The sequence below is a fragment of the Podarcis gaigeae genome (genome assembly GCF_964106915.1).
Source record: "Podarcis gaigeae genome assembly, chromosome: 1".
In the NCBI taxonomy this organism is placed as follows: domain Eukaryota; kingdom Metazoa; phylum Chordata; class Lepidosauria; order Squamata; family Lacertidae; genus Podarcis; species Podarcis gaigeae.
Genome location: NC_139678.1, coordinates 23,276,815 through 23,294,548, shown reverse-complemented (window position 1 = coordinate 23,294,548; position 17,734 = coordinate 23,276,815). Strand labels below are relative to the sequence as shown.

Below are 17,734 nucleotides of genomic sequence, written 5' to 3'. Positions count from 1 at the left end.
AGCCGCTAATAGCGCTAAGCCGCTAATGGGCTTGCTTCGCAAGATGAAAAAACTGCAAGACGAAGAGACTCGCGGAACGGATTCTTTTCGTCTTGCGAGGCACCACTGTATTTGTTAAACCATTATTCTTTAACCACTGCCATTATTTTATGCTTTTTAAAATATGTTGTTGAGTAAGCGGCCCTGAGAATATCTATATTGAAGGGCAGCAGAGGCATTTTTTAAGGTAAAACAACAACAAAAAAGCTATTTTCATTATTCAAATTTGTAAGAAATGAGAAGAAGAAAACATTTAACCTTTTACTAATGATTTTTACTGCATATTCTTGGCTAGTTTTTTTGTGTAAGCATTTTCGACAGATGGAAAAACTTCCTTCTCCCAGTGGTCTTTCTTTCAGGTCCAGTTCATAGTGAAGATAAAACGAAGAGTCCTGCAAGAGATAGCAGGAGAGGGAAACTGGCTGTATTTAGTAATCTTTACTGAATAAAAGAAAAAATAAAAAGAACAAAGTTACTTGAGAATTTTTAATTACAGCAAAACATATTTTGTGCTGTATTAGAATACCACAGGCGGCAACCAATTTGTGCAGGGGTTCCGTTCCTGGCCTTCGCGAATGTTGGTGGAGCACCCATAAGCCCATTCCGCCCCCATCCCTCCCTCTTCCAGGTCCAAAACGACCAGTGCATCAGTGGTCACCCGTCAGTTGGATGTGCCTAAAAAGATCACCACCTGTACTAATTGCAAGTTCACAGTATGTCCTTTTTCCTGCCTTGGGAAATAGCAAAGTAATGTAATATTTATTTGTTTATTTAGACTTCTGTACTGCTCTTCATCCATAGATCACATGGTGGCTTACGGCATAATAAAAACTTAAAATACACAACATAATAACAACAAGAAAAACAACAACCCCCACACAGACAAATTTAAAAGGCCACTAAGAATTCTATCATTAAATATTTTCTTTTAAAATATTTTAAACTGAAAATATCAGAAAACAATGCAAGTTATAAATACGTTATAAAAGAGAGTTACATCTTTTAATTAGGACATTAAACTGCTATATTAAGTTTTAACGCTACCTTCATCATAGCACTCCTGGCAATACTTGTAATTCCAGGTCGGTCCACTGCTGTCAGGAAGTGAACAGGATCCATAGTGGCTGCATTACGTTTGAATAAGATAGAAGGAGCAACAAAAGAGTATCCCTAAAGAACAAAAATAAAAGATATCCATCACGCCCAGAGTTTCCAGCTATCAAATTTTAATTGTAATTTCAATAATTTAGGGTAAGCGTAATTCAGACAGAAAAAAAATCAGCATCCAAGATAAGCCAGAATCATTATATTCGAGGAAATTATGCACCTTCTTATCACCGTAAGAGGAAGCCTGCCTGAAAGAAATTAAACCATCTTCTGATCCATTAAAAAAAAAAATCAATTAAAAGCTCAGTTTGTAAAAAATAAAAAAGAATGCTAAAAAACTGACTCACAGCTTTTTCACTGGTGACAAAGGGTGATACGTCAAACTGGCTAGCTTCTCAAGAAACCTACAGTTAAGGTATCAAACAAGCTTACATTATGACTGGGCAAATGGATTTTTATCTGGTAAACACAAATGTTATATTCTAAAATCTCAGTGGAATTACCATGATTTATTCCTTAGTTCCAATTTTCTTTTATGTTCTATTTCTGCTTTTTTAAAAACTGTAAAGTTAATTGCTCCTCAAATTTAATCATGGTTTTATATTCGCGCGCGTGTGTGTGTGTATTTAAATAGTTTAATGTCTTACATGTGTTCCATATATTCAACCTGCTTATACTGGGAGTGACATTAATTTTGAAAATATTCTCGTAAAGAGTTCCAACATGTTCCACAAAAACAAAACTGAACAAAATTCTGTTATACCTCCACCATTTAGAAGTAAGATTTCAAGAAAAACTCAATGTAAATGAGACTGGGACGCAAAAATTCACTGGATGAATTTCACAATTTTTGACGTTTTTGGAACTAAGCTGGAAGAAACCAATACATCACTGAGTAAGATTTATTTGGCTATGAGTAAAATCTTTAGGTTTTGCATTGAAGAAACTTCGTACGTCAATTGTTATTTTCTTTTCAATTCCCTTGGAATTGTTAGGGGAAAATTCAGCTATCTTTGATGTGTGCCTATCCATACTCTTACCAAGAACACTATTAAAGTATCTCTCTAAAATAATGCACTATATAGTGTTCATCAAGGTTTTTTTTAAAAAAAAACATAAAAGAGTGGTTAACACTTTGGATACATCTGACCCTGCTAATTTAATAAGAATAATATATCTACCTGTTATCTCGTATTTCCTCTTGGACTACCAAGGACCTGTTCTGTAAGATAATAGCAACACCTCTTTTTTTTTCATCAGAAGAGCAAGTAGCATACAAATCTTCCAATTTTAAAAGAAGGATCTGCTCCTTTCTTTATATTTTTATTTTTTTTCCATTACAGTTTACATTTAGACTCATTTCATACATTTGAAAATGTCCAACATAAGGAGTCCCATTGCCAGACTTATTTAAGGGAAATAAAATATGAGCCAGAACATCTACATGGACATCTGACAGGGAACCAACTGAAGCTCTTCTCCTCCTATATAGGGAGAGTTTGTGACAATTCTTCGGTTTCATTCATTCGAACTTCCCCTATGTAGATAAGGTGATGAGGACACTTTGCACGAAGGATTTTTAAACACACAAACCAGGGCAAAGGATTATCAATCACAGACGGACTTGAATCAAATACCTTACATGAGGCCGGGCTAGAATGGGTCCATTTAGTTTTAGTGGTAAGCTTGTTTTGCCTCTCTACTCTTCTGCTACCTTCTCCTCTAAAACTTCAGTCACTATTCAATTCTGCTACTTTCCCCAGATTTTGACTGTGTACCTAAGTCTGCCTCATGCACAGCCCCCAGACAACAGTCTCAGGCTGTTTCTATTTCACTTTCTTATCCTGAAAGCCTTTCTGTGGTTCCCCAGCGTCCCCAGTCTGCTGCCTGCTCTGCTTTCCACACCAGCTGAAATTGCTTTCTGTGATACATATCTCATCCTACTTCTCTTACTTTGCTGTACCCCTCACTTAGATGCCACAGTCCATCCAGCTCATTGAAAAAGGTCTGATCCTGAAGAAACAAACATAAATCTTCTCTTTCCTGAGAGGCTCTGACTCTATAGTGCGCAAGACTAACAAATATATTTCCTTGCTCTCTTGTATTATTGTCAAGTAGAAGAATGGATGCACATATACTACTTACATTTCTTTTTTTTGCCCATTTTTCAGTTCACAGAGCTCTAGATTAGCCCTTGTACACTAGCAGAGTTAAGCAACAGGGCCCAGATTCGACTAACCGGTCATGCTAGTGAAAGCCAGTGCAAAGGCTCCCACTGTGCAACAGAGCTTTCCCTTACCTCCTCCCCCACACACCCTCCACTCCTTCCCCAAATCCACTCTGGAGAGTTGGGAGAACCCCCAGAATGGTGCATGGGGGGGAGGGGGGATCATTCCACCTAGCAAGCAGAAATGCTTACACTGTCAAAACTATAAGAGAGCAATGTCAAATTCCTCACTGTGTCTCAGGGGGTTGGCTGGAGGGAATCAAAATTAGTCTTAATCATCATCTTTGACTATCTAATCAAGATTTAATACCTTTGCCTTCAAAATCAGTAACAATTTTGATCTGATGACTCTCAGATTTATAAATGATGCTTTACAGCCAACCTACAGCATTACTTGCCATTTTTACTTTTCTTTGCATACTGTCAAGTCACCAACTTAACTCAATGCATCTCAAATAGTGCTACACAGCCATATTTTTCAGTGTGGGATATATAACTGATGGTCATATTTTTTTATTTTATAATTTTACTTGTCAAGTAAGTCTGCACTTTTTCTAATGATCCTAGGAAGGGTTACATAGTCATGCAAGCATGACTATTCCTTCCCACACTAGTGAAAGCATAATGATGAGACTTTATTCAGTCCATTTGTTTATGTTAGTATCAAAACATCTCTAGCAAACTTCATTCACTTTAATCACCTTCAGAAAATCACTACATTTTATTTAATTCTGAAATTATCTCTGCACGAGTTCCTAATAATAATAATAATAATAATAATATACGCAATTACCTGGAAAAGCTTATCTGCAGCTTGTGGTGTGCTTGCTGGAGAATATGTTGGGTCCATTTCTGTAAACTCCTCTGCAAAGTTACTAACATCCAATTCATCACGAATTACTGGTTTAAATGGAGCTGGCACTATTTTGGCAGCCAAGTCATTCCAATTCAGTTTCTAAACAGAAAGTAATTTTAGAAGGTAATGAAAGCAGAGCAAAAGATGAACATTTCAACTGACAAAGAGAATTGCTCAGGGAAGTTTAATAATGACTTACAGTGCAATCCAATGGACATCCACTCAGGAATTAAGTCTTATTATATTCAGTGAGACTTAATGTGTATAGGTAAATGTGTATAGGACTGCAGCCTAAGACTTCAGGTATGTTCTTTGGGCAAATGTGGTTGAGCAGAAATACAAAAGATGCAACCAAGGCTTTGCTCTCCACTTTGTTCACAAACTTCAGAACTAACATATTGTGCTTCCAATCTTTGCTTATTTTACTTCAGCCTTCTTAACTATGACTTACATTGTAATCCTATTAATGTCTATTCCCAAGTAAGGCCTGCTGTTTTTAATGGGACTTACTCCCAGCTAGGTGTGTATGGGAGTGAATTTTTTAATTATCTTTTAAAGGCAACTCCCAATTTACGTGGGGGTTATGTTACAAGGGACCGCACATTTAAGTGAAATTGTGCATATTTGAAACACCCCATTCTGCCCCCACCTCACTCCTTTTAGTGACGTTTTCGGGTCACTTCTGGGTTCAGCGTGATATGCGTGTGCACAGTCACGCACATAAATCAAGCCTTGCTTGTACTTTAGAATCTTTCAGTTGTGTCAATATTTATTTATTTTTAACACAGGAAGAGGAGGACTTTCAAGGCTTTCCCTGGAGATCACATTCCATCATTTTTGTACCACCGCAAAAAAAACCCCTTATATGTAAATAATATTGTATAAATAATAAAGTAATTATGGGGAATTAATATGTAACACTATGTATTGTGTTAAATTTGTAGGTAAGTACATTAAGTGAACTATAGTAAAAATAAGGTCAGGGGTTTGTGTGCTCAGAATGAGTAATGGTTGGATATGAGTTTTGAAAGGGCATTTGAATACTGGTGGGAGACAGCTGCAGTTGGCTTGGGAGTGTGTTTGGAAGCTTGCGGCAAGGTTAGTAAGATACAGTAGGATCAGCATTGTTGTTGGTCATTGTTTGGGATAAATGCTGAGATTTACCTTAGGCCCATTTAGAAGGGTAGATTGGGTTGGAGTGTTTGTATGGACCCAAGTATGTAAGAATGCACATAATTGAAACCATATGCTTCTATGCAATGAATAATTGTAAACCTTTTTATTACTTCTGTTATCAATATAATTGCTGCATCATACACACAGGCAACACGACCAGCTATGCTAGAGATGGCAATTATTTAAGTACTTGGTATCTGTAGTGGCAGAGAAAAGAACGAGGATTTAAAACACCTGGCAGCAACCCAGCTCAGGACTATACCCCCAAAAGACAGAGAAGCACATATAGGTGGATCTGAGGGTGATGTCAGAGAACCACGTAGCTAAGGGGAAGTAGTATAGCAGTCCTTTCTCTAATGCCTGCCAGACATATTTCTAGACATAAAGTAACATGTTTCCAAAGCAAAAATGTAAAACAGACAATATCTAGTTTTGTTTCACCTGGAAGAAGGGATGCTGTTTTATTTCATCAGCACCATTTGAACCACAGCCCAGTCTTTTCTTGGGATCTTTCATCAGAAGACCTTGAATTATATCTTTGGCTAGAGCAGTCATTTCTTGGGGATAAGGAGGTTCACTTTTCAATATTCTCCTGAAGAACAGGAAGAAAATCACAAGAAGGTAGTGAAATGTTCACCACATGGCAATAGTGTATGTAGAATTGTGGTCATAAAGTGGTACAAACTGTCATATGCTTGTCAAGACAGCTGGGTCCACCTAGTGACTAGTCCAAAACTTTATGGAGAGCCACTAGCAGTCAGAGTAAAGACTCTTGCTACCCAGATTTTAGTACCAGTCCTGCTACCTAAGACCCTTTGAAATGGTTGTGCCAATAAACCTTATCTAGGAAGCATCAATATGACCCATCAATGTAGTGTTTCTCAATAATTGGACCTGGGGTCACTTTCAATGGGCCTCAGTGTCACAGCCTGCTCGGCGTCTCTACATTTGCTTGCCCTGACCTCCATCTGTGCCATAGCCCACTGCTTGGATCAATACCAGCACTAGCAACTCACTGCATACTGAGGTTCCAGGGATAATAAATTGCATTTATTAATTTCAAAAAACATTGGCAGACTGCTTCTCTTTTATTTTATGCCTAAATCAAAATAAGTATTCAACTTTTTACTACCTTTCAGAAAAAAATTAAATATGATTTAAAAAATCATTTCTGAATAAGTAGCAAGGATATATCTACACAGTGCTTATTTAATGGATTATATTTTATCCTGCAACCAAGAAGGAGATTATCAATTAGAACATTCACAGGATCATCAGCAATATAATACAGAAGCTCCTACGGGCATTCAGGAATCCATCAGTGACATAAGAATTCATGGGTGGACCATCTTAATAAGCATATTATACCTGTGAAATGGAGCCACTGCTGCAAGTCTAAAGCTCAACATAAAGTACTCTGACAACATCCAGTCAAGTTCTGTAGTATTTGTACACTACATCTTTTACTGTACTCTGGTTTCCACAAATTGTTAAACAAATGTAGACTATATAAAATAATATTTTATTTAAAAGTGGAGTTTAAAAATCTAAAAATTTGCAGCCAATTTTATAACTTACCTAGATATCTCAGTTTGTGAGTTTCTCTCCCCATCAACAGTAAAAGGTGATGCTCCAGTTAATAATTCATACATAAGAACACCTAGACTCCACCAATCAACAGCCTATAAAATAATCATATAAATTATAAAAGCAGAAAAATACACTAAGCCAATGCAATTATTCTAAGAAATAACAATTATCCAGACAGCTATCTTCACAGCTAGAGGTAAATCAAGATAGATGAATTTATAAAATAGAAATGAATTATAACTCATGTGAAGGATCTGGGCTTTACTGTCCTGGACTGACTGGATGCACCTTGTTTTATGGATTGTTGCATATTATATGGGACTACGTATCTTTTTGTCTATCGCCCATCGTTCTTGTCTGTTCATTTGTGGATTATAGGGTTAACTTGTGAAACTTAATTCATCCTGGGGTAGTCTTATAGAAATAATTTCTCCCTTTATCTGGTGGCAGTGAGTTCATAAGTAGGGAAGAGTGGCCGCAAGCAAAGGGGTACATTTCCCTTCCCTCAGCAACATCTATGTTTTATTAAGGAAAATCATACCTTATCATGACCTGTCTCCCCTCCTTTGACAATATCTGGAGCCATATATTCTATAGTTCCACAGAAGGAATATGCTCTTTCATTCTGAAAAAAAGAAGGCACACAACACACTAACTGATATCAGAATCACAAGACAAAATGAGGATAAGAGAAAAGACTAACAGTTCCTAGCACCTCTATTATCGGTCCAAACTGACAACTCTGAGAATAGATGCTACTTCATATATTATAAATATAAGTTGATCACGCAGGCTGAGGAGTGATTAAGACCAACAACATCTGGAAGGCCACAGGTTTTCATATAAGAATCAAGATTTTTATTTTTTATTAACCTACATTCTCTGATCTACCAAAGTAGCGCCTGCTGTCATTTATCATCACAAAAAGAAAACACCAGGTGCCTAAGTGGAGCCAAACCATCAACAATTACTCTGTTTTTTTAAAAATGATAAAGTAGGTATTTACTAGTAAAATGACAATCCCTGGCTTGCACATAACACTAAGCCATGATTTAGCCAAAGTGTAGCTTGTCTAAGTATTTGAACCCAGCAGACCAATCTTGGTTTGTCTTGCAGAAACAAATGTGAAACCATGGTTTGTTGTAGGCTTACAAACTATGTTGTAGACATATGATCCATTGGAGAACAATCTTATGAAGCAAATTCTGTGCTCAAATGCATATGTGATGATTTCAATGAGAGCTAATATTTCAACTTGTTTATGTTCTGCCTTCATTTATACAATCACTTGTTCAAACACTTCATATGCAGATACTCACTTCATCACTAACAAACTCCTTACTCAAGCCGAAGTCAGTCAGTACCACATGACCATCAGAATCAAGCAGAATATTCTCAAGTTTTATATCACGGTATATAATTCCCAACTGAAAAATGAAATTAAATTCATTATATACTAGTAAGCATATTAAAGCATGCTCATAATTATTAAAATGCTAAATATACTGAGGTGTGGTTATCAGCATTAAAAAACCTATCTGTGCTCTATATTTACACAGGGTGGCCTGATTTAAATCAAGCTTCCTATGAATACATCTTCATATATGTATATTTAAAAATGGTGCCGATCTGACATTAATTTACAACTAAATTAATAACATATAAATAGAACACCAAACGGAGAAATGTATTTTGTATACTTGTAAGATAACCTGTTTTTTATTAATTTTAGAGCAATATTATGCTGCTTACCTCTAGAAATAATTCTGAATATTAAATCAAATACTCTAAATACTCCTATTACAACTAGCAGGCATGACAGTTTATTGAATAAAGGAAATGACACACTGGACGATATTGTCTTCTTTGTAGTGCTGGTCATTTTTTATTCACTCTGCTTTGGCCCAGCAACACCCACATTAAATCAAAGTAGCAAACTAAATTAAATGTGCATGATTGGTAAGTCAAAACAGAAACTGAGGTTTCTGGGCAGTCTAGAGAAGACTTTTTCTATGTGCAGTAAGCATAGCGTAAATATTTGAGAAATGATGACATATCTTCATTTAGAAAGAAAAACTTTTTCAATTAACCACTGTTTGTTGCTATCTCTGCATCTAGAACTGCAGTTACAAAGCAGGATCATTAACCAGTTTGAAGTTGGCTTCTTTTGATAATCTATAGTTAAAACTAATCACAATTTCTCCCAGGTTATACACAATGACGCAAGACACAAAATGGAAGCAAATGCTTCTGACATCCTCTGACATGCCAGTGGTGGGGTGCACAAACCTGAGGCTTATGCATTTATCTCTAAACCACTGGATTAGAGATCCTGCTTACCAAAGACATCTGGTTGGCCACTGTGAGAACAGGATGCTAGACTAGATGGACCACTGGTCTGATCCAGCAGGCTCCTCTTACGTTATGTTATTGACTCAAATATTGATTATTAAGGTCAATGACCCACATAACAAAATTATGACACAATGCAAAATATGGCTATGGGGAAATATGGTGAGCCTCATTTCATGCACACACTGCCTGGGTTCATGCTTCACACTAAAACATGGTTTAGTGCAATATGCACAAACTGCAGTGATCCTCAGGCTTGTATACTTCTCTCAACCCTTTCCTCTTCTTGCATGGTCAAAGAGGAGGAATCTGGGTTCTACTTTCAGTTAATTATAGCTGGCCATGTCATCCTGATCTCAAACTTATGGTTAGTTTCAACCTGCCAGTCTAAGAACCTTAAGATGACTTGTTTGAAGCTAACAATAATTAACCACAGACAAATAGCATTTACCAGTGGCCCATTGTCATGTAATTTAGCTACTGCTTTTAACACGCTACTTGCTGTGTGGTGGGAGGTGAAGAAGGTATTTTGTACATAGGAAGAACCTTAATATTAGTTCACATTTAAGAATAATCCATAACTACATGCACAACCTGGAACGAGCTGGAGAGAAACTCTTTCACGCCTCCTTCTCCTGTGTATCCAGAAGGATTTCACTAGCAGTTAATTGCAATTTCATCTGATCCTGCCTTGTGGTGCTGTTGGCTTGTTTTGAAACAGGCCAGTTTGTTTTAACACACAATCTCTGGTGTGCATGGCACAGCAACCCATCTTAGAGGAAACTAAATGTTAACTTTCTGTAAATCACTTTGAGGTTGTTTTTTCAAAAATAATCAAACAATATATACATTCTATTAACAAAAAAAAGAAAGACAACTGGCCATAGGCAGGTTTTTAATAGGCCTTCTTCACCCATGCTGTTGCAAACAGCGTGCTGAATTTTGTCATGTCTAATGTTTATACAGTTTAAAGCACAAGTCTTCTTTCCCCCTCTCTCGCACTTCAAAAAACATGGAATTTCTCCAAAAAGTTCAAATCATAGTTTTACCTTGTGCAGGTGTTCAAGTGCTAACACAATCTCTCCAATGTATATTCGTACCTCATCTTCAGTAAATCTCTCTCTCTGTGAAAGATGGGTAAAAAGTTCTCCTCCATTTATGTAATCTAAGATACAGGAAGTTGATTATTTAATGTAGCTTTATTTTTTTAAAAAAACACACAACAGAAAGCAGTATCATCTGTTCTAAATTGCTCAATTTTGCTCAGTAAGAATAACAGACCTTTAAGAACCCAACTACACGTTACATGAAAACTCTGACAGACCCCAAGGAAAAGCTGCTTTGAGACAACCATTTGTAATAGAAATGTACTCCACCAGGGTGCTTGACCCAGAGTTCCATTTCTCCCCTCAAAGGATTCTTCCAGGCATTTAACATGGGATGACAATGCCTCACTCACTCACGTTTTAGAGGGGTGGGGATTATGCCATCCTTGCCTAATCAGTCTGTTTTCTCAGCAACCATAAGAAGTTTTCCCCTACCACAGATCAGACCAAAAAGAAACACAGTAGGGGTTCCTTATCACTGTTTTTTCCTTCTTTTTAAAAGCTCCTCCTGCTGGCTTGTGTCATTAATCACTTCCTCTTTCCACTAGTGCTAATCTAAATAGTCCTCTAATTAGCTTGTCCTCCAGAGTGCATGTTTGTGTGTGTGTTTAATTACCCTTGATGCAAAGACAGAAGGAACTGAAGTTTTAGAATTTGAACCTCTCTTTTTCCTTAGAACAGAGAATGCACAACCAGTGTGAAAGTCTCTGCATTAACTTCTATCTCATTGCTGGGAGGAGGTAAGAACTTCTAGAAATGAATAAACCATGAGTAGTTGGGTGAGAAGAGAAAAGGCTCAGCAGAATGTGCAACAAAATCTCACTAATGTAGATGCTCTGTTGCAATTCTGGATGCAACATAAAACAGAAAAGAAACAATTAGAGAATTTGAAGGGCTCGTAACATTATACAGGAGGCAGCAACGAAAACCATCCCAATGAAAAGGAAATGCAAGAAAGCAAAGTGGCTGTCCAATGAGGCCTTACAAATAGCGGGGGAGAGAAGGCAAGCAAAATGCAAGGGAGATGGTGAAAGATACAGGAAATTGAATGCAGATTTCCAAAGAATAGCAAGGAGAGACAAGAAGACCTTCTTAAACGAGCAATGCAAGGAGAGGAAAGCAATAGAATGGGAAGAACCAGAGATCTGTTCAAGAAAATTGGAGATATGAAAGGAACATTTCGTACAAAGATTTCCATAATAAAGGACAAAAGTGGAAAGGACCTAACAGAAGCAGAAGACATCAAGAAGAGGTGGCAAAAATACACAGAGGAATTATACCAGAAAGAAATGGATGTCTCGTATACCCCAGGTAGTGTGGTTGCTGACCTTGAGCCTGACATCCTGGAAAGTGAAGTCAAATGGGCCTTGGAAAGCACTGCAAATAACAAGGCCAGTGGAAGTGATGGTATTCCAGCTGAACTATTTAAAATTTTAAAAGATGATGCTGTTAAGGTGCTACACTCAATATGCCAGCAAGTTTGGAAAACTCAGCAGTGGCCAGAAGATTGGAGAAGATCAGTCCACATCCCAATCCCAAAGAAGGGCAGTGCCAAAGAATGCTCCAACTACCGCACAATTGCACTCATTTCACACGCTAGCAAGGTTATGCTTAAAATTCTACAAGGAAGGCTCAAGCAGTATGTGGACCAAGAACTTCCAGAAGTGCAAGCTGGATTTAGAAGAGGCAGAGGAACCAGAGACCAAATTGCAAACATGCGCTGGATTATGGAGAAAGCTAGAGAGTTCCAGAAAGACATCTACTTCTGCTTCATTGACTATGCAAAAGCCTTTGACTGTGTCGACCATGGCAAACTATGGCAAGTTCTTAAAGAAATGGGAGTGCCAGATCACCTCATCTGTCTCCTGAGAAATCTCTATGTGGGACAAGAAGCTACAGTTAGAACTGGATATGGAACAACTGATTGGTTCAAAATTGGGAAAGGAGTATGACAAGGCTGTATTTTGTCTCCCTGCTTATTTAACTTATATGCAGAATTCATCATGCGAAAGGCTGGGCTGGATGAATCCCTAGCCGGAATTAAGATTGCCGGAAGAAATAGCAACAACCTCAGATATGCAGATGACACAAACTTGATGGCAGAAAGTGAGGAGGAATTAAAGAACCTTTTAATGAGGGTGAAAGAGGAGAGCGCAAAATATGGTCTGAAGCTCAACATCAAAAAAACGAAGATCATGGCCACTGGTCCCATCACCTCCTGGCAAATAGAAGGGGAAGAAATGGAGGTAGTGAGAGATTTTACTTTCTTGGGCTCAATGATCACTGCAGATGGTAACAGCAGCCACGAAATTAAAAGACGCCTGCTTCTTGGGAGATGGGCAATGACAAGCCTAGACAGCATCTTGAGAAGTAGAGACATCACCTTGCCAACAAAGGTTCGTATAGTTAAAGCTATGGTTTTCCCAGTAGTGATGTATGGAAGTGAGAGCTGGACCATAAAGAAGGCTGATCGCCGAAGAATTGATGCTTTTGAATTATGGTGCTGGAGGAGACTCTTGAGAGTCCCATGGACTGCAAGAAGATCAAACCTCTCCATACTGAAGGAAATCAACCCTGAGTGCTCACTGGAAGGACAGATTGTGAAGCTGAGGCTCCAGTACTTTGGCCACCTCATGAGAAGAGAAGACTCCCTGGAGAAGACCCTGATGTTGGGAAAGATGGAGGGCACAAGGAGAAGGGGACGGCAGAGGACGAGATGGTTGGATAGTGTTTTCGAGGTTACCAGCATGAGTTTGACCAAACTGCGGGAGGCAGTGGAGGACAGAGGTGCCTGGCGTTCTCTGGTCCATGGGGTCACGAAGAGTCGGACACGACTAAACAACAACAACAACAACTCCTTCAGGAAGCACCAAAAATCTAATTGGCCCATTGAGTTTCAACTACAGGTTAATTTAGAGTAGGGCTGAGCATGAACCACAAGATTGTAAAATAGCTTGATTCAGCTTGTACCAATTCAGAGGCTGCCCAAGTTGACACAGGGGTCCAAGCCTCATGGGCCAAATCTGACTTCCTGATGGACCAAGACTGATTCATGGGCTGCTGGTTGCCCAATCCCTGGATTATATACTTGGCCTGTCAGTCACAACAGACTTCTCACCTTGACATCTTTAGATACATAAATTCCACTTTTGCAAAATTCTCTCCCTCAAAGCACTAGAGTTTGAGAGCACTGATAAGCACAGTCTCTCTAATTACAAGCTAGACTAGTCACTCACAATGGAATTCTCCTTCTACATAGTCTCCTCACTCTAGCATTTGCTCTCTCTTGTCCCTGGATCCCAACTGCTGAAAGTGAAAATAGCCACTTGTCTGCAGCATTTTTAAAAAATGTCTAGATCACCGAGGTGCCATGAAGCGCTTCAGGGATACCCATTTTGATTAAAACCACCTTGTAGAGATCCATCTTTGCCTCTGACAAGCCCAAAGTCTCTCAGAGGCGTAAGAGAAGCTTGAACAAGGGTTATGCAACTGAACTATCTGTAGCCGTGAACTGGAAACCAAAACTGACAAGCTGTGTTATTAAAGGAAAATATTCAAAAGCAGGGTGGGAGGCGGGGGGCAGGCTTATAGTCTTGTCTAGATGTGTTAACATTCATGAACCTGAAGTGGGGCATGTCAACACTGAAGGGAGAAAACTTATCTAAGCTGCCACACAGTTGGTAGCCTGCATAAATACAATTTCAACATACATCTCCTTCTGATTTGTCAGAAGGTACTTATAAATGGCTTAAAGCTAACAACCAGCAGCTTGTTGGTTTATCTCAGGTGCTCCAGTGTAACTGTGTTCCATTCCAGCATAGAACCACAAGCCAACCCCTTACTCTTCCACCCCCTGTCTTCTTCTCAGTACAACCCCGGTTGCTTCCTCTGTAACATTATCAGGAGATCTAACACACAACGCATGAATGTTTGTATTTTCTAATGTGACTTGCTTTCAGATCACTGCAAAAGTTGTCTACTGATTTCAGTTGGTCTGCTTTGAGCATGTTGAATACAACCTTATAGATCCATAAGAACAAATAATTTTAAAAGCATATTCTTCAGTTTGTAAACTCTTTGGATATTTATTATATTCTACCATTGACTAGCTTGGCACTCTTAACATGAAATCACTGAACTTTAATGTTAGATTATTATTTTTTTGTTTCAGTGAAAATATTTCGTTGTTATATTAAAACTTACCCAAAATGAGATGAAGCTTTGCATCTGTCTGAAACGCATAATGCAAAGTCACCAAAAATGGTGACTGTCGGATGTGTTCTAGTACCTGCCGTTCAGTCTTCGTATGTTCAGTTGTTTTGGCTTTTTGAATTATTGTTGCTTTTTTCAAAACCTTCATGGCATATAACTTGCCAGCATCATGACCACTTATTTTCCTGACTAGAAACACCTTCCCATAAGCTAAAAACAAACATATGGCACAGTATAAAATACTAAAAAAACAACAGATATTTGTACGAGTAATTGGATACCATAGTATTCAATTCCTATCACTTTCCCATCTTCACAACTGAGCAAAGTACCTAAATCAAGGTAATTCCAACCCTATACACATAGAAAGATAATTATTGGAATCTCTGAACTCAATGGCATTTCTATACCTTGTTGACTGAAATAATACTGAATTCGAATGGAAAGTGATAATAGAAATGGAAAAATGAGAAAAGGGAGATGTCAGAATACATGGGGGATACCCAAGGTTTGCAGAAGCATTTTTTAAAAAAACAAACAAAAAAAAACCTACGGTGGAAAACAACCCAATAAGTATTCAGCATTCTCAGCAGCCATATAATACTGAGTGTAAGTCTGGGAGAAGAAAAAAGGGGGAACAGATGGTATAATTTGGAGGAGAGCTTGTCTGGAAGCACTTCTAGTAGAAGGGTAAAGAAGCAGTCCTACTTGTTACTGCTACTGAGGGAAAAAAACAGGGTATGGGGAAGTGAATAGAATAGGATATCCTGAAAAGGATAATGGTCCCTCGCAGGAACCCTAACAAGAGCACTTTACATTTAACATATTGTGTATGCAGTCATTAAACTGAAGATATTTTTAATTAAAAAAAACCCAACTTAACAATTGCTTTAATATTTTCATATTTAATTAGCAAAGAGGACCTATTCTTACCTCCTGTCCCAAGAACTTTCAGCAGTTCAAAGTTCTCAATGCCCACCTTCTCTACATGACCAGTCAAGTTTGCTAAGAAAACACAAAAACATTTCAGTGTAAAATTACTAGCTTTGTCTAACACACAAACAAACAAACACAAAACAAGGAACAAACAGGTCAAGGCTGCTGTCAGCTGCTATCAACAATAGCTACTAGATGTCTAGACCCCAAACCACATTGTATTAAAACTGTTTAGAAGCCATTTTGTATTATAAATGAATAAATAAGATTAGAACTTAGCTTATGTTGAGAAATCACAACATTCACAAGTTCTGCTGCTGTCAAAAGCTGCTGATGTAGAATGAGGTGGGAAAACAAAAGTTCCCAGCCCTTCTTGTTTGCTGCCTCTCCTCCCAACTCTTTTATAGATGCAGAACTAATAATGGAACATTACTTGAGCTGGAGAAAACCACTGATTCCTGACATTCTCAAAACCTACACACACATTCTGCATCCCATCTTTTATTCTCCTTTCCTCAAGAGAAAAGGGTCAAGTTCAGAGGCATTGAATTTTGCCTGTGAAATAAACTTAGTCCCTCCTATCCACTTCCCCCTTTTTTCAAGGGCATGGCAACTTGGTGAAGCAGCACTAGCAGCTGGGATATTGGCTGTGAAATGCATCCTATAAATTCTAATCAACTTAAGGGTTTGAGCAAGCCATTCCCCGCAACACTCAAGTGAAACCCCCTAACACACCATAGGCCCTGGAAGCTCATAACCCTTTTTGTTCTTTTAACATTGTTATCATAATTTACAAGTTAATGCACACACACACACACCCAGCACTACTTGGGAGTATACAATAGTTTTTGGGTGGCCACATGTCATTACTAAACTGACAGGCACTCAGTATCCAAGTTTGCTATTTGAATGACTGTTTTAATTTATGAAGGAAATGAAACATGGGTCATTTTAACATGTTGTAGAAATTATGGGTTGCATCCAGACCTATTTGGTTAGATTTAATTTCAGTTTAAATCAGTGAGATTCAAATGGGAACTATGTGCAACTAACTAGGTCCAGAGAGAAAAACCGGCATGATTTCAGGGGCTCTTTATTACAAATCATAACAGAGCTAATTCACCTTTATTTCTGAAGTGGTCAGGTTCTAACACTGTGGTTTTATCACATTTTTACATAGGAAATGGTTGGTGTGAAACAGTTACCACATGAAAAACTGAAGAGTTACCACATCTGAGGAAACACTACAAAAGAAAGACTGTGAAGTTTATTTGCCTTTCAAAATGAGACTTCAATGTTTTTCTAACCACTGTAACAACAACTGGATGCCCATGATGAATTGAAAAAGATATGTTTTTCTTAGATGTGATTCTTTCTTGCAATAGCTACATATATTCATATATGTAAAATAAAACATAAAGAACAATTTATTTGAATAACAAATTATTGTGATTTTGAGGCAATACCTGAAGTAGCTGGGATGAATATGAACAAAGCATTGTTAACCCTACTTGCTAAACCTATCCATTTTATTCATTTGCATGAATAAACTAAAAGTAATATGAGCTGTATGCCATTACAGAAGTACATCATGTCCATTAGCAGCAGCCTAGCATCTATGAAAAACCAGAAGGCTTTATTCTATGTTTAATTCAAGGTGTGCCACAGTGCTATACAAGATGCCTACACTCTTGCTGGAACTAATGCATCAAGAATGTAATCAGTGACATACTGTAAAATGTGCTTTTATGCAAGATTTTAGGCAGCAATCAAGCACAGGATAAAGGAGAGAGAAGCAGTAAAAAGAAAATGAAGCACTATAAACAAATCCCTCCCTAGCAGCCGTTTTGAGGGAAGCATTAATAATCATTTCAAAAAAGAGAGAAACATTCAGGGAGTTTTTGCAATGGTTTCCTTCCAATTTCTGCTTGATTTAGCTGGCTTATCTGTCAGGATGAATAACAGTCACAAAGTAAGGAGATAAAGTAGAAATTAAAAACTGAAAAGCAGGTGTCAACTCGTCTTAAGTAGATAGTATATTTTGATACTTTATGTTCTCTTTGGCAACATACAGCAGAATACAACAATAAAAGTAAACATTGTTTAAGATGGCGGCAGTTATTTTAAAACTGA

General features: G+C 37.9%; 1 protein-coding gene and 1 long non-coding RNA gene across 4 annotated transcripts in view; one reads left to right on the top strand and one right to left on the bottom strand.

Moving 5' to 3' along the window:
* Positions 1-17,734, bottom strand: part of RPS6KA5 (ribosomal protein S6 kinase A5) — a gene marked incomplete at its 3' end in the record, with an annotated part of 32,849 nt that overhangs the window by 11,349 nt on the left and 3,766 nt on the right. For 2 of the 3 annotated variants that reach the window (XM_083733340.1, XM_083733341.1), the window contains exons 2-11: positions 15,599-15,670; positions 14,657-14,875; positions 10,397-10,512; positions 8,315-8,422; positions 7,537-7,620; positions 6,984-7,087; positions 5,847-5,997; positions 4,167-4,328; positions 1,084-1,209; positions 298-431 (exon numbers count right to left, since the gene is read on the bottom strand). In XM_083733340.1, coding sequence (XP_083589466.1) covers positions 298-431; positions 1,084-1,209; positions 4,167-4,328; positions 5,847-5,997; positions 6,984-7,087; positions 7,537-7,620; positions 8,315-8,422; positions 10,397-10,512; positions 14,657-14,875; positions 15,599-15,670 — 1,276 coding nt within the window. Of the gene's footprint in view, positions 1-297; positions 432-1,083; positions 1,210-1,493; positions 1,551-2,327; positions 2,369-4,166; positions 4,329-5,846; positions 5,998-6,983; positions 7,088-7,536; positions 7,621-8,314; positions 8,423-10,396; positions 10,513-14,656; positions 14,876-15,598; positions 15,671-17,734 lie in introns of all 3 variants that reach the window. The other variant, XR_014562755.1, reaches the window with a different exon arrangement.
* Positions 1-17,734, top strand: part of LOC310844969 — a 27,458-nt gene extending 9,724 nt beyond the window's left edge. The window contains exons 2-3 of the long non-coding RNA XR_014564400.1: positions 11,130-11,193; positions 16,782-17,734. This is a non-coding gene — a long non-coding RNA (uncharacterized lncRNA). The remainder of the gene's footprint in view (positions 1-11,129; positions 11,194-16,781) is intronic.